General features: G+C 39.1%; 1 protein-coding gene across 2 annotated transcripts in view; it reads right to left on the reverse strand.

Annotated features, from left to right (window-relative positions):
• Positions 1–13,669, reverse strand: part of LOC129777780 (protein hairless) — a 43,442-nt gene that overhangs the window by 8,253 nt on the left and 21,520 nt on the right. For both annotated transcript variants that reach the window (XM_055784274.1, XM_055784267.1), the window contains exon 3: positions 3–149. In XM_055784274.1, the coding sequence (XP_055640249.1) occupies positions 3–149 (147 nt within the window). The remainder of the gene's footprint in view (positions 1–2; positions 150–13,669) is intronic.

Raw genomic sequence — 13,669 nt, forward strand, 5'->3', positions numbered from 1 at the left:
ACAGCTGAGTGAAGTTGAACTCTCATGTTTGTGGAAATTGGCACTGGTCGAGCTCACTGTTGGGGGCCAGTAGGTTTTGCGAGGCACCGAAATCCAGCTAGTTTTTTCGCCTTCTCGCGCGCGGGCTAACTCAAGGATGAATTTTCCATCTGGAAGAAAACAGAAAAAAAAGAAACAGGAGAGAGATTAGCTTCAGCTACAATTGGTGATATTCTATCTGTTTCGTCTATTCATGTCAGTCGTCGCTAGTAACTGATCGCGCTTCACCGCAGGTGCCTCGTACACTTCGAATTACATCAGCAGTGAATTTGGTTTGTTTTTGCACCTGCGTGCAGTATGATATAAGCAATGATACATCTAAATCGTCATTTTATAACCAAACAATTGTCTCCTTGATTATTTATAATTTATTCAACTAATGTTTTCTGAGTTCTATGTCAAAAAATCTGGTTAACGCGTAATTCGTGTCATCGGTTCGGAATCTGCAACCTGCCACCGCCAACAATAATCATATGCATCGGAAACTGAGTAAACATTCTCACAGCGAGCAAACTTTTCCCAGCATTCACCAGAAGCGAAGTCGTAAAAAGTAAGCGGCAGTGGAGTGCTGGCGGCACGTGTCACCGTTTTAATATGTTAATTCCGCCGTAGTGTCGGTGCACTCTCTCTGTTTGCCTCACTATCTCTCTCTCTCCATACGAATCCCCCTTTTGTTTCCTAACTATATGCGCTTTCCATACAGTCTCGGGTTCGGTGTTTTACCCGATCCTATGGGTGTATGTGGCAATGAGTGCAACCTTTCCGCCCAATGTTTCCACACAATACCACTTTGGTTCAGTGATTTTCAGGGCGAGGGCACCCTTCCTAGAGGTGGACACTGCTCAAGTTAGCCAGGAAAAAATGCCTCAGCATTTTTCTGTTCGGTAATGAATGGAATTATTATACAGCGTGTGCACATATTATGTTGGGAAGCGGTGTTCCGGTGGAACGCTTTATGTTTTCTGTACAGCGCGCGCGATGGAAATTGGATAGCATGACAATGAGGCAGACAACGGAGATACTCATTGCTACAACAGTCGTATGTTGAATTCGCTTCCTCTCGTAAATCGTCAGAAACAATAGCCAGAGCATGAGGAGTAAGTGTTTGGTAACATAAAATAAACCAAGTGGGGAAGATGATAGTCTCTCGGAAACAAATAATCCCCAGTGTGGGTTAGAAAAACGGTATAATTTGCCTCTAAATTTCGGTTTGATTTCCGATGTGGCACGATCTGTGTACTAAAACATCCTCATTCAGCTCTTTCCTTCGTTCTCTGGACTTAGTACAGTGACGTCTCGATTATATCACTGTGCGTTTATATCACATCTCGTTTATATTACTCTCAAATTTATCACTGAAAATGTTTCGCTTATTAATTTTTTGCCACACAAGAAATAAAGTGAAAAGTTCAATTCTTCGTTAACCTATTGAACAAAATATAAGAATTAAGCAGAAAAAAATATTTCAAAGCATTCCAGCTAAGTGTAGTGATGAGCCGTATTGACGGTGCTTAGGAAAATTTTCCTTACTGCGTAAATTGTAGCGTGTACCAAATCGTCTTACTTTCATAAGTGAAGAATCCACAAACATCGGTTATCCTGAGCGACTTTTCTGCCGTTTCCTAAGTTCGACTCATGTACGAGAAAGTAGTGAAGTGTTTTATTTTGTCAATCGTTTAAGGTTTTACTGATCGGATAGCTTCTATTGAGCTGAGGCTATCTGAATGGATAAAACAGTGAATAATCGACAAGGATTCAATTTTCTCCAAAGCGTGATAGATTGCAGCCATTTCCGCAACGTACACCGAGTTGAGATTTCTCAATCTATAAAAGACACTGAAGTTTTCATTAAATATGCCAAAATCAGTGGAGCCATTAATGTAGGATCCATCAGTAAAAAACATTCTATCAGAACTTACTTTGCGAAATTTCGACGAAAACATTCGTGGGGCAGGCACAAAACGTGTATGTTCGGGAAGATCACGTATTTCTTGATGCATGGTTGGATCGAAATTTGCAGCGGAATCACAGAAGTATGATAGAAAGTCTTGGTTTATGCTGCATGCTAAGGTTGCAATCGTTGTGAAAGGAACCCAACATATAAGGTGGTGAGCCTTGACTCTGGATTCAATTGAAAAAGTTCTTCGAAATTATCAATTACCAATGGATTCATAATCTTACAGTGAATGAGATATCTGTATGAAAGTTCTATAAATCGAAGAGGCAGAGGAAGTCTTCTTCTTCTTCTTCAATGGCACTAACGTTCCTAGAGGAACTTCGCCGTCTCAACGTAGTATTACTTGCGTCATTTTTATTTGTACTTAGTTGAGATTTCTATGCCAAATAACACGCCTTGAATGCATTCTGAGTGGCAAGCTCTAGAATACGCGTGATCACAGTGCAAGTCGGAGGAAATTTCTTTGACGAAAAATTCCCCCGACCAGAACGGGAATCGAACCCGAACACCCGGCATGTTAGTTATGACGCTAACCACTCGGCCAAGGGAGCACTAAGGAAGTACTCCAGCCAGTACTTCAAGACTCATCGTTTGGGTCGATTGCATGCAACCCAAAGCAATACGCAAGCAACGATATTGTATCCGCTCCATTTTTGGGCACCCTACCATGTTCCCGTTATTGTCTTGGGGAAATTGATTCTCTGTAGACATTTCTGTCTCAGATACGCAATATGTCTCCCCCAGGTACATTTAGAACCGAAGAGGATACCAAGATATTTGAAATGCATAGAATAGGTTATTGTTTTGCCGAACAAATGAAGCGAAAATTTTGCGAGGTTTGCGCTTTTTAAAAAAAACTACAATCTCTGTTTTCTCCGTAGAGAATTCGATACCCAGCTTGCTAGCTCATGTGGACAAAAGGTATCCTGCAATAGTATTTGCAGATCAGCGGAGGGGGATTCCCTAATGGAAACCACTTCACCATCTGCAAGTTGTCGTAGCGTACAATGTCCCAAAAGACAATTGTCGCTAGACAATCATTCGTTCCTTTACCTCTTCTGAGCCCAAACTACGTATCTGAAAACAAATTGTTCGTTTCAACGCATTTGTCCAGCAATTTACGAATACAGGATAGCATTGCGATTGGCCTATATGAATTATGGTCGCAGGCTAGCTTGTTAGGTTTTCGTATGGCTATATAAAAAAAAACTTCAACTTGTCTCCAGTCGCGCGGAACAATGTTTAGCTCTAGAAATTTGTTGAGCAAGTTCAACATTTATCTTCTGAGAATTGGGAATTTTAAAGTCTGCATTCTAAAGCAATGTAAATTCGGAAATAGTCCACCGTCCCGTGTTTTCTGAACAGTCGATTTTTCATGATAAACTTTGGAGTACTCTTTATCGCACCACGACGTCGAAATTGAGTGGTAGTAACCAGGGTTATCATAATAAAATCTTTTTTTCTTCAAATGGTCGCTATTTTGCCAAAAAAAATGTTTGACTTGTCCGAAGTTCATGCGTTAGCGGCATCTTTACTGGTCCAGAATCTGTTCGATCAGGCTGAAATCGTGTACGCCATGGCACAACTTTTCCCCCTCACTTCATCAGCTTGTAACTAATCTATCTTATTATGAATATTTGTTTCCGTTCAATTTGTTTTATTGTTAAAAGATAGTTGAACAAATAATGATATAATATATAGTAAAAATATTCTTTGTTTTATTTTTCCGGAGCTCAAAAAAGCGTTCGAAATTCATCTCTCTACACTAGAATACCCCCTTAAGGAAAGGATTAATGGAAAACTCCATTTATTGCGGCACTGTGTAGTTGTGAAAAGCATCATTCTGCATGTTTAAACAGAAAGATAAAAGGCGGAAGACGCCAAACTCATTGTTTTTGTGATACATGCGAAAGCCGAGACTGTATTTTGGGGACTATTTCGATAGATGTCACACGAAGAAGAATTGTAGTAAATATTTTCTTAACATAAACATTGATACATTGTTTAGTAAATGCTTATCAGATGATAACGAAAAATAAAGGAATTTCGTTCATCTTTCATAATCTCACAAATTATGCATATACTGCATATAATCACACAAATTTATATATCTGCTTTTTCAAGAAAAAATAATTGCGACCAGTACGACGCACACGTCGAAGTTTAATACGACCGCAAAGGGCTTAATTTATAAGTTCATTTTTGAAGCGTAATCTTAGCTTTAGTATCATTGATTGGCATAGTTATTATGAATTTGTTGATGTTGATAGTATCCACGTAAAAATCGCATTCACTGTGCTTTAGTAGGAAAAAGATAAACAGAGTTATTTATTTATTGTAAAGCTAACCGACGACGCAGACTTTTGCATGTTTTCGCCTTAGATTGAACACGAGAAAGCAATACTACACGCTACATACGAGTGCCAAAATGACTCTCATTCGGATTGATTCGAATGCTATATGAATAAAATTGGTGAGTTGGGAAAAATGTTATAAAGATTAAGCCATAACTGATATTGGATCGTTATTTTGAAAAATCTGTAAATCTGTATGAAAACCAAAAAAATCTGTAATCTGTATCCACATATTCTTGGTTCCAAAAAGTCTGAAAAAATGTATAAATGAAAGTTACTCCCAGCTCAGAATCTGAATTCTAATCATGCATTGTTTTACAGAGTCGGTGGTGATGAGTATTAGTGCTGAATAATTTTATTTGCTCTATCCTGATATTGAATCCGATATATTTCGTTTCGGGGTTTCTTGCAAACCGTAACAGCTTTGGAATGGCGATTGTCAATCCGGCAAACCAAAATATCCAGCGGCGATAATAACCAGACCACTCTGTTTGGGATTACATTAGCATACAATGGGAAATATGAGACTTGAATCGCGACGGACGCAAATAAGTACATATGCCTCCGGAGTATAGTGGTTTACCCCCACGTTTGGCGTCGTTGTTTGTGTGTGTGTGTGTGTGTGTATGTGTGTGTGTGTGTAACATAACGAGATGGCCTGACAGACACTAAAAACAACAACAATAAGAGCAACACCACAAAAACAAGCGGCAACAGTGCCGCCCTCTCAAAAAGGGATTGATAGGGCACGCGGTGTAGATTATGGGGTTGTTATTGCCTATTTGGTGGAATATTTTACCGCCGCTACTTCCTTCACGTAGGATTGCTCGGAGGATTTGAGAGACGCAAGGAACGAAGGAGGGTTGGTTTGGCGCGGGCTACGACTATTACCCATTGCGCGCTAACACTCTCTTTTTATTGACCGCGCGCACGTTCCAACATTATATCGTGTGCTGTTGTTGATGGTGTTTGGCTGCTGCTCCGTTTTTCGGTTCGGTTGGCTGATTTGTGAGGTGTGGAAGAGAGCACTGCCGGATGACGGCGCGCGATGATGGTTTGGTGCGGTTTTCTTCGCGCGATCAAAAAGTACACAACTGCTGCTGTGGTTGTGAGTATTAGTGTGAATGAGCCTTTCTGCCCTTCCGTGGACCCACTGGTACATGATTGAGGTAGGTGCACCACCGACCAGAGTCGTACGTTGGTGATAAAAAAAAGCGAAACAAAAGAAGCACGAGGCAACAGAGTGTATACACTCTGCGACCAAATATGGTGATTGGGGAGATGGTGATAAAAACATGGTGGAATAGAGAAAATAAAAACACACAGAAAGATAATAAAAAATGTCAGCAAATGTTTGGAGAAGAAAATGTAGATTAGACAGCGATACGCGGATTGCAAGATTTCGCGTGGTGCTCTCGGAGTGGGTAACGCTGTCGTGTCAGAATCAGAGCGAATGTAAATGATTAGTTTACCTGTCATGAGTCGCAAGGTGACAATAATGATAGAATATCATGAATAACGAAACAGACCTGCTTTAATAGATGCAAAACAATCGACATGTTTGGTGTGCTCTAGACGATTGTCTAGACCCGAAGACAAAGAATTTACTTAGTTAAAGGAATGCAACAGCACCGTTACGGCGGAATCGAAGATTTGCATTCAATAGCGTGCGATCTCTATTCCAGATCGGTATGAGAAAAATTCCGTGAATATTCCCACATCGTCAATTACAAAACTCCCACCAGCTCCAGCAGACACACACGCACCAGAGTTGGTCTTCTTTTCCCTCAGCCCCCTATAACACAATTGGTCAGCAAAGATGCCAGTTTTTTTGTCTGAATTCAATAAACCTTTTGCAACTCTACGAACATGTACGGGTTCTAAATTTTGTTTTGCAATACATCAAATAAAAAGTCACATTTCGCGTAAATAATCAAACGAACTAAGTACTTTCATGTGGATTATTATACTGGCAATTTTAAGTCCATTGTTGTGTTCAGGCGTCAAAATTTCAAAAAACAAAACAAAATTCCAGTGTTTCATAACTATAGAACCAGATGGAAAAACTCTCACTCCTGTACAAAATTAACGTCAATTTCACATGGATTACAATAAGTTTTTAATTTGTAAGTCATCTTTAGTTCCCAATCAGTTCAAATAACCCTTTCGGGGTGGTTTCGACCAAACTACAACATGTTGTGGTATCTCGTTCTAGGTAGAGGATACTGCTCGTTTGAGCTCTTCAAATCACTCATACTGCTTGTATGCTGCATCTATTATTCGTGCGATCACTCCTCATAAGTTCTTGATAGTGTTTTGATTTAGTAAGCCGATCAGCCCATAATGTGAAGCCCCTAACTTTAAATTTCGCAACGTGACATGTGTTCAACCGACTCCATACATACTGAGCCACGCATCGAACGCATACTTTTCAAAAAAAGGTTGGAATTGGCGCCTACAATAGTTGTGTATTTCAATGAAGTAAGATTAGCATTCCTGAAAGCAGTTCAAATGAAAATCATTGAATTGTGTTTTTTGTATGATTTGCAAGTGTAACTTGAACGCCTATCAGAAAATTGGATTCTATACGCACATACTTACAAAATGAAAAGGGTACAGAGTTTTTCTTTGAATGTACACTGAACATAAATTAGTCAAATTAAAATTGACCAAAATTTGATTGTTCTACCCTTTGGAGCTTGGGTACACAACGATGATCCTTTGCTAAACGGTCTAGAAATTTTCGAATCATTCTGAAGTTTAGATCAAACGACTTCTTCAATCAACTACGATCGACTCTCTGGGGACATGTTCCATTATGGAGGACAACCCAACATTCCCCCAGAAAATTCAGAGACATCATGTACAATCCTTTGTCATGTATGTAAAATATTTCAGTTTTCCAAAATCGTTCTGAGGTTCAGAACAAATGGTCAATTGGATCAATATCGGATCAACAACGGGTTCATAGACTTTAGGAACGACCAGGTGCTTCAAATTATTAAAAAATGTGTATTTGGATCAGATGATCTTTTGAACGAAGAACGTTTGAATTAACAACATGATATGTCCAAATATATTCATACAGTTCAGTGACATTATGTATAATACGAGAAAAGATCTGGCATCTCTGCTGGCCAGTTTGACATGATCCTAATCCCTTCTTCAGAAATATGCCTTCCGCAGCGCTCTATAGTTCTTTCTCTTCAAAACCACAAAGTTAAGTTCAGTTTCCCGTTCGTCGCAGCACTATTACGACCCAACAGCTCCTTTGTCCCTGGGGGGTTTCACGTCTGTGCCTGTGCTTGTGCCAATCGCTCAAGAGTGTCACTTCCGTTCGCTCCCTCCTCTGGCAGAGAAAATCACCTGGTTGTCAATCCCTTAAGCGGTGCGCTCGCGCCGTACCGTGGTACTACACATATCACCACACAGCGCGCTCATTGTGTAGTCAGTCTCTGTTCCTCGCTGCTGTCTTCTGCTTCTTTCCCCAGCTGTAAAACTGTTCACCAAAAGCCACAAGCAAATCGGCTCCGTTGTTGCTGCTATATGAAAGCCAGCCTCAACGAGCAAATAGCACGCGCCAAGGGTAATGAAAACATCAACATTTTTACTTTTAACTTGCCACTTCCCCCAACCACCTAACCTTACCCCGAAACAACACAACCTCTACCCAACCAGTCGTCGTCACCACATACACATGAACCCCCGCGAGAACCCGCCTGTCAAACGTTACTTTTCAGTCTCTTTCTCTATGTTATGTGTGGCATACGCTGCCACTTCCTACGCTCCGTTTCGGTGACAGTGGAAGCTCTTGTCCGTATTTCGTTTTCCTCGCCATCACATTAATGGCGAATCTTCCCTAGATGACGTTTCCTTTCGCAGTTCTATTCTTCCCCTACGTTGCAACGTTTCGTCATTTTCGACCAGAACTCATTTGTCACGCTGTTATGCCGCTCATTACTCCCTCCTATGATATTCTCGTACATAATGTCTCTGAACTCCACTCTGCTCATATTTGTTCATTCCACCTCCTCTTCTTCGGCCTTTTCCTATGTAAATCATCCCCTCGTCAACACACCGCTGAGCCGATAAAATAGTTAGCGCGAGTGTGATCTAAAAAACAGCATAGATATGCACTCGCGTGCTTCCCCTCTACCTACCCACCCCATAACCACACACCCGTCATCGCACTTTACATAACATTTCCTACTGCAACTCTACACTGCTGTTGCTGTTTCTCCACCTCTACACCGCACATATAATCACATTTAGTGTGTACTTGATAATTTTCAATTTATTTTTTTTCTCCATTTTCCTGCAAAGCTTATTATTTTTCATCTTCATTTTTCCAAGTTGCTGTAATTATTGTTGGTGTTTTTAACTGCGCTCTCGCTTCGGAAACCCTACCCTATTGACATACACACTCACGCATTGGTGATTACCCTGGGGGCGCGCAAATGTGTTGGTGGTGAAAAGAGAAAAAAAATAATGAACGAACCAGTCGAAAAGACTCCCCAAATCCACTTTAAATCTGGTGCAGTTTGAGTACCTTGTTTCATTTTAGCTGGTTTCCTCCAGCTGTGTGCGCCAGGTTTACCATATCTACATTTCTTCAGATTTTAAGACTTCTTGGGACCAAGAATCTGTAGTTACAGATTACAGATTTCTTAGGTTTCATACAGAATGTTTTTTTTAATAACCTTTGAATAATAGTTATGACTTGATGTCAATAATTCGTTTAATTTATGTAGCGTGATGTTGTGCTTTCTCATGTTAGATATCTATAAAATGCAAAAGCAAGTCGTATGTGAGTTTCAAAAGTACGCTCAGACCGTCGTGAAAATCCTCTTGGCTTTGGAAGTTCTTGTTTCAAATATTGAAATTACCTAATCAAAAAAATCCAAAACCCCATTTCCATGTAATTTCATATGGTTCAACATTTTTATAAATCAAGTTATCTTAATGACTCAACGAAAAAAAAAGTATGGGTGGATTATACCAAAGATATAACCGCAAGATTGACGTAGGTCTACTTAATCATTTGAGTGCATTTATTAAATTATTAAATTATTGATTAAACCAGTAATCGAGTGAAACAATTTCCGAATTCAATTGCAAACAAAACCAATTAAGGACAATTCATGCATTGTGATAAATTACGTTCTTCGTTGCAAGTCTGACGTATGGCATGATGCCTTGTTCATTTCTTTCATTTATTGTGGACTTCCAAAATATGTGAACGTAAGAATGGCTAAACGATCAATGTATTTTACAGTTCCCTCTGAAGTTATTGCATCTCCCAAGTGTACGCACTTCTCGAACTGCAAATTTGCTTAACTTGATGAACTTCAGCCACTCAGTTTTGGTTTTGACATGTAAGTTGAACGCATCTTGTTCAATCGACAGTATCGACATTATCGCAGCAAATAGTTATCAACATTTTGCCGAACGGTATACATAGAAGTTTAGTGAGCTGAAGACATGAAGGGATATCTTCCAATGCAGTCTTGAATAACCGAACCAAAGCACTGTGTTTATACCGCTTTTGAAGTTCGCGCACATTCCGGAGTGCACGAAATCCGCACTTTGCATCTATTTCGCAATGCCGTTTTCTCCAGGCTTATTGGTTTTGAGATCTATGTCGGGGAAACTCATTCCTGTCTGCAAAAATGCATGCGGGCACAAAAGCACACTCAATTTGCATCTATTTTGCAATGCCGATTTCCCCAGGCTAATTGGTTTTAAAATCTGTGTCAGGGAAATACGGAGATTCCAGTGATCGTACATCAACCGCTGCGCAATCATAACTGAGTGGATTTCCGAGCTATTGAAACAAGTTTTCGGGTCAAAAAATTAACAATCATATAACTATTGGACCTTTTATCGTTCGAATGAAGTGATTATCATACCACTCCGTTCAGCCGGCAAAGATGTATTAACGTTCAATATCTTGCACTCCAAGCGTCACCTTCTCGTTTTCGAAACTGTGAACCCCGGTACAGAAATGAAAGATGTAGTCCAAAGTCAAAGATCAAAATATATTAGTAAGACAGTAGTGAGTAGACAGAGAAATAGCACTTTTAATTTAATATTTTAATTTGTATTTAAAAATCTTTAAATTCTGTATCTTTGCTGACACCTGTAATTCTGTACCTGAAATTTGGCGAAAAATCTGTAAAATACAGAATATTCAGTATATGTGGCAATCCTGCACCCTAGTGTATATACTTGCAGGCTCTACGTGGATACCATCAACATCTCGTCGAATCAATAATCACTATGCTAAATGATGATACTAGAGTTAAGATTATCCTTCATAATTCGACTAATACATTGAATACACATATCAATACAGACTTTTCAAGAAAAAAAAACTTAGATGAAAAGATTTTTTCAAACAAAAAAAACAGATTGTGTTATGGCAACCCTAGTGTGCGCCGTGTTCGCCAGTCTTTGGAAGTTAGCTATAATGAGAGCCTAGTTAATTGAAATTGATAAAAAAAGAAAAATAAGCGTGCCGAGCCGAGGGAAGGTTTATTAAGTTAAGAAAGATGTGATAACAATCTGAAAACTATAATGGAGCCTCTCTGTAGTATTATGAAATCAGACTGGACAACCAGACCCAAACAGGATATCGTCAATATGAAGACAGTTGTTTTTCGTAACTATCAATGCTGTGGTGAAAATTGAATTCACGATCAATGAATCCATCTGGTTCTCAAATTGTAACCTTCAAACGATATGTTTTAATATTAAAGGCCGAAGATAAAAATTGAATACGAAAAAATCCGAACAGATTAAAAACGCTGCCACGATATTTTTTTAGTATTTTTTTCCAAATCTTTACTGAAACATGCAGAATGTATAGAATTACTGTAGACATTGGTTGTCAGGATAACTTCAATTGTTTACATAACGTTTTCACCGGAGCAAGCCAGCCCTGTATCCTTGAAACTTAAATAAATACCTCTACACTCTAAAACTAGCAAAACTTATGAAATTTAAGAAATTCAGGGTGTGTGATGTTCTGCAACGGTTCGGGGAAACTCTGATCATGGCCCGGAAACTCGACAGTGGCAGATCGGCAGAGCCAGCGGATCCAAGAACACACGCGAAGACAGTGGGTCTTTTCAAGCGGAGCCCGAAGCTGTCATCAAGGGAAGCAGCAAAAAATGCGAATGTTTTGCAGTCCTACGTCTAAAAAGCGAAGTAATCGCTTTCCGAACAGGAATGGGAAGCAGAAATTGGAAGCATAAAACGCATTCCAGGAAACCGTAAAATTTTTTAACAGAATATGATTGCGTGGAGAACGAAACTAGCTGCCTGACAGTTTTCGATAAAATGCCAGGTCAGTAATGCCCCGGCAGAATGTAAAATCAAGAAGAAGTCAAGACTTCCAAAAAAAAGTCCCTTGACTGGCAAGCAACCTGCCGTTGTAAACTGAAAAGCGAAACTTTCGTTACTTCTGGAACCATGAATCGGCAAATTATTATTTGATTATTTGGTCAATAGGTAGCATTGTACCCCAATTACAAGATACTCCGGTAGAGACTACTGCCTTTCCTGTAGCAGCATGAGGTGCATGGCAATTGACTTTGCAAACTGCTACTACTCAAAATCCAAACAGTGATACATGGAAAATGGCGTTCCAGTTGTTCTTGCGAATAAATCCGGTCCTACTTGAATCTGCACATTTCGTCCACCTATCAGACTTAAATTGAAGAGTCCTTTCCAATAAAACTTTTTTTTTTGTTTCAACGAAAACCATTCATCGACCCATTTTTCGACATCTTCATATTCGCCAAAGTGCTGCTCTGAAAGTGCATGTCCTTCTGAAGCAAAAAGGTGATAATCTGACGGGATTATGTTTGGGGAATACGGAGGGTGCGAAAACGATTCCCAGTCAAGGGTACTACTGCGTCTTTCACGAATTTAGCGGTGTTCACTGATGCGTTGTCATGCTGTAGTATCACTTTATCGTGTCTTCGGACCCATTCCGGTTTTTTTTTTCAACAATTCATCACGGTCTTTCACATCTGTTAAACGAAACAAAAGAGACGAAACTGAATCACGACACCTTTTGCGACTGTTTCAAAGAAGTGGCAAATGAAAATGATAGTCAGCGTGGCGGTCAAAAAAGAAATCCTGTTGCTAATAGAATCGACTATTATGTCAAAACGTTTCCTATCAAACGCAATCGCTATCATTATATTATTGCAAAGGTTGGTTGATCAATTTTGAGTACTGCTAATAAATTAATAACAAAAGTAATTCTGTCAATAAATTAATGTAATGAGTTAACACTTTGACGGTCATGGTGTTTTGGCCAAAAAGTTCGTAAAAACCTGGAGGGCCCAAATGGTTGATTCTTATACTAGATGGTGCCAGGAACCCATCTAGCATAAAATTTCATCTCCATCTTCCATCTAATCTTTATAAAACAGTTTATTTTTTCGAAAATACATTTTTTATAACATTATTTCAAACTCGTAAAATGTCTTCTATTAAAACAATCCAGATATAAAAACTTTTCGGAGCATTTCGGGCAGTGATAAATTGTAATTGGTAGAATAATACAAGTAGTGATGCAAAACTATGATATCGAAGTGTCCTACTATGTATTGAGGCCAGTAGAAAACGTAAATCACATTAGTTTTAACTTAAAACTTATAATGTAGCGCACACGTTTGAAACTTTGGAAGATTTCGCGTGTGCAGTGCTGCACTCATGGCCCCAGCGGAATAATTTTTGAGTGCAGTACGGCACTCATGGCCGTCTAAGTGTTAATACAAATTTAATTTACAACAAAAATTGTTGCATTCCAAAAATCAAACGACTTCAAGGTATTTTATGTTATGTAACATCCAAAATTAATTTTGACTGTAAACTATTGTTTTTTTTTAAATATCCGGTATCCGGTCGGAAAGTAGATTACTATGCAGTATACGGCTAGATAGTAAATATTGGCCGGACATACCAGATACCTAATAGTTACCGGATTCCGTTTCATCCCTTATTGAAATCCACGAAAACTATTGTTTCTACCATCAATACAGTATTAAGAATTTTCATACTATTTTAATAATCAAAAAAGTTTAATATTACTTCTACAAAATGTGTACATAATATAACCATTTGAACGATTGATTGACTTCTCATCGGAACATTTATGAATGACCACCACCACCACCAAATCATCTTCCGATGATTTACCATAAATCCTTGGATTTACCAATCTTAGCTTAACCGGAGTCGACATATACCGCTGCTTCTGCTGATAGTAGAGCAACACAATTTCCACTGCACACTTTGCACCACT

The sequence above is a fragment of the Toxorhynchites rutilus genome, chromosome 1 (genome assembly GCF_029784135.1).
Source record: "Toxorhynchites rutilus septentrionalis strain SRP chromosome 1, ASM2978413v1, whole genome shotgun sequence".
NCBI classification, from domain to species: domain Eukaryota; kingdom Metazoa; phylum Arthropoda; class Insecta; order Diptera; family Culicidae; genus Toxorhynchites; species Toxorhynchites rutilus.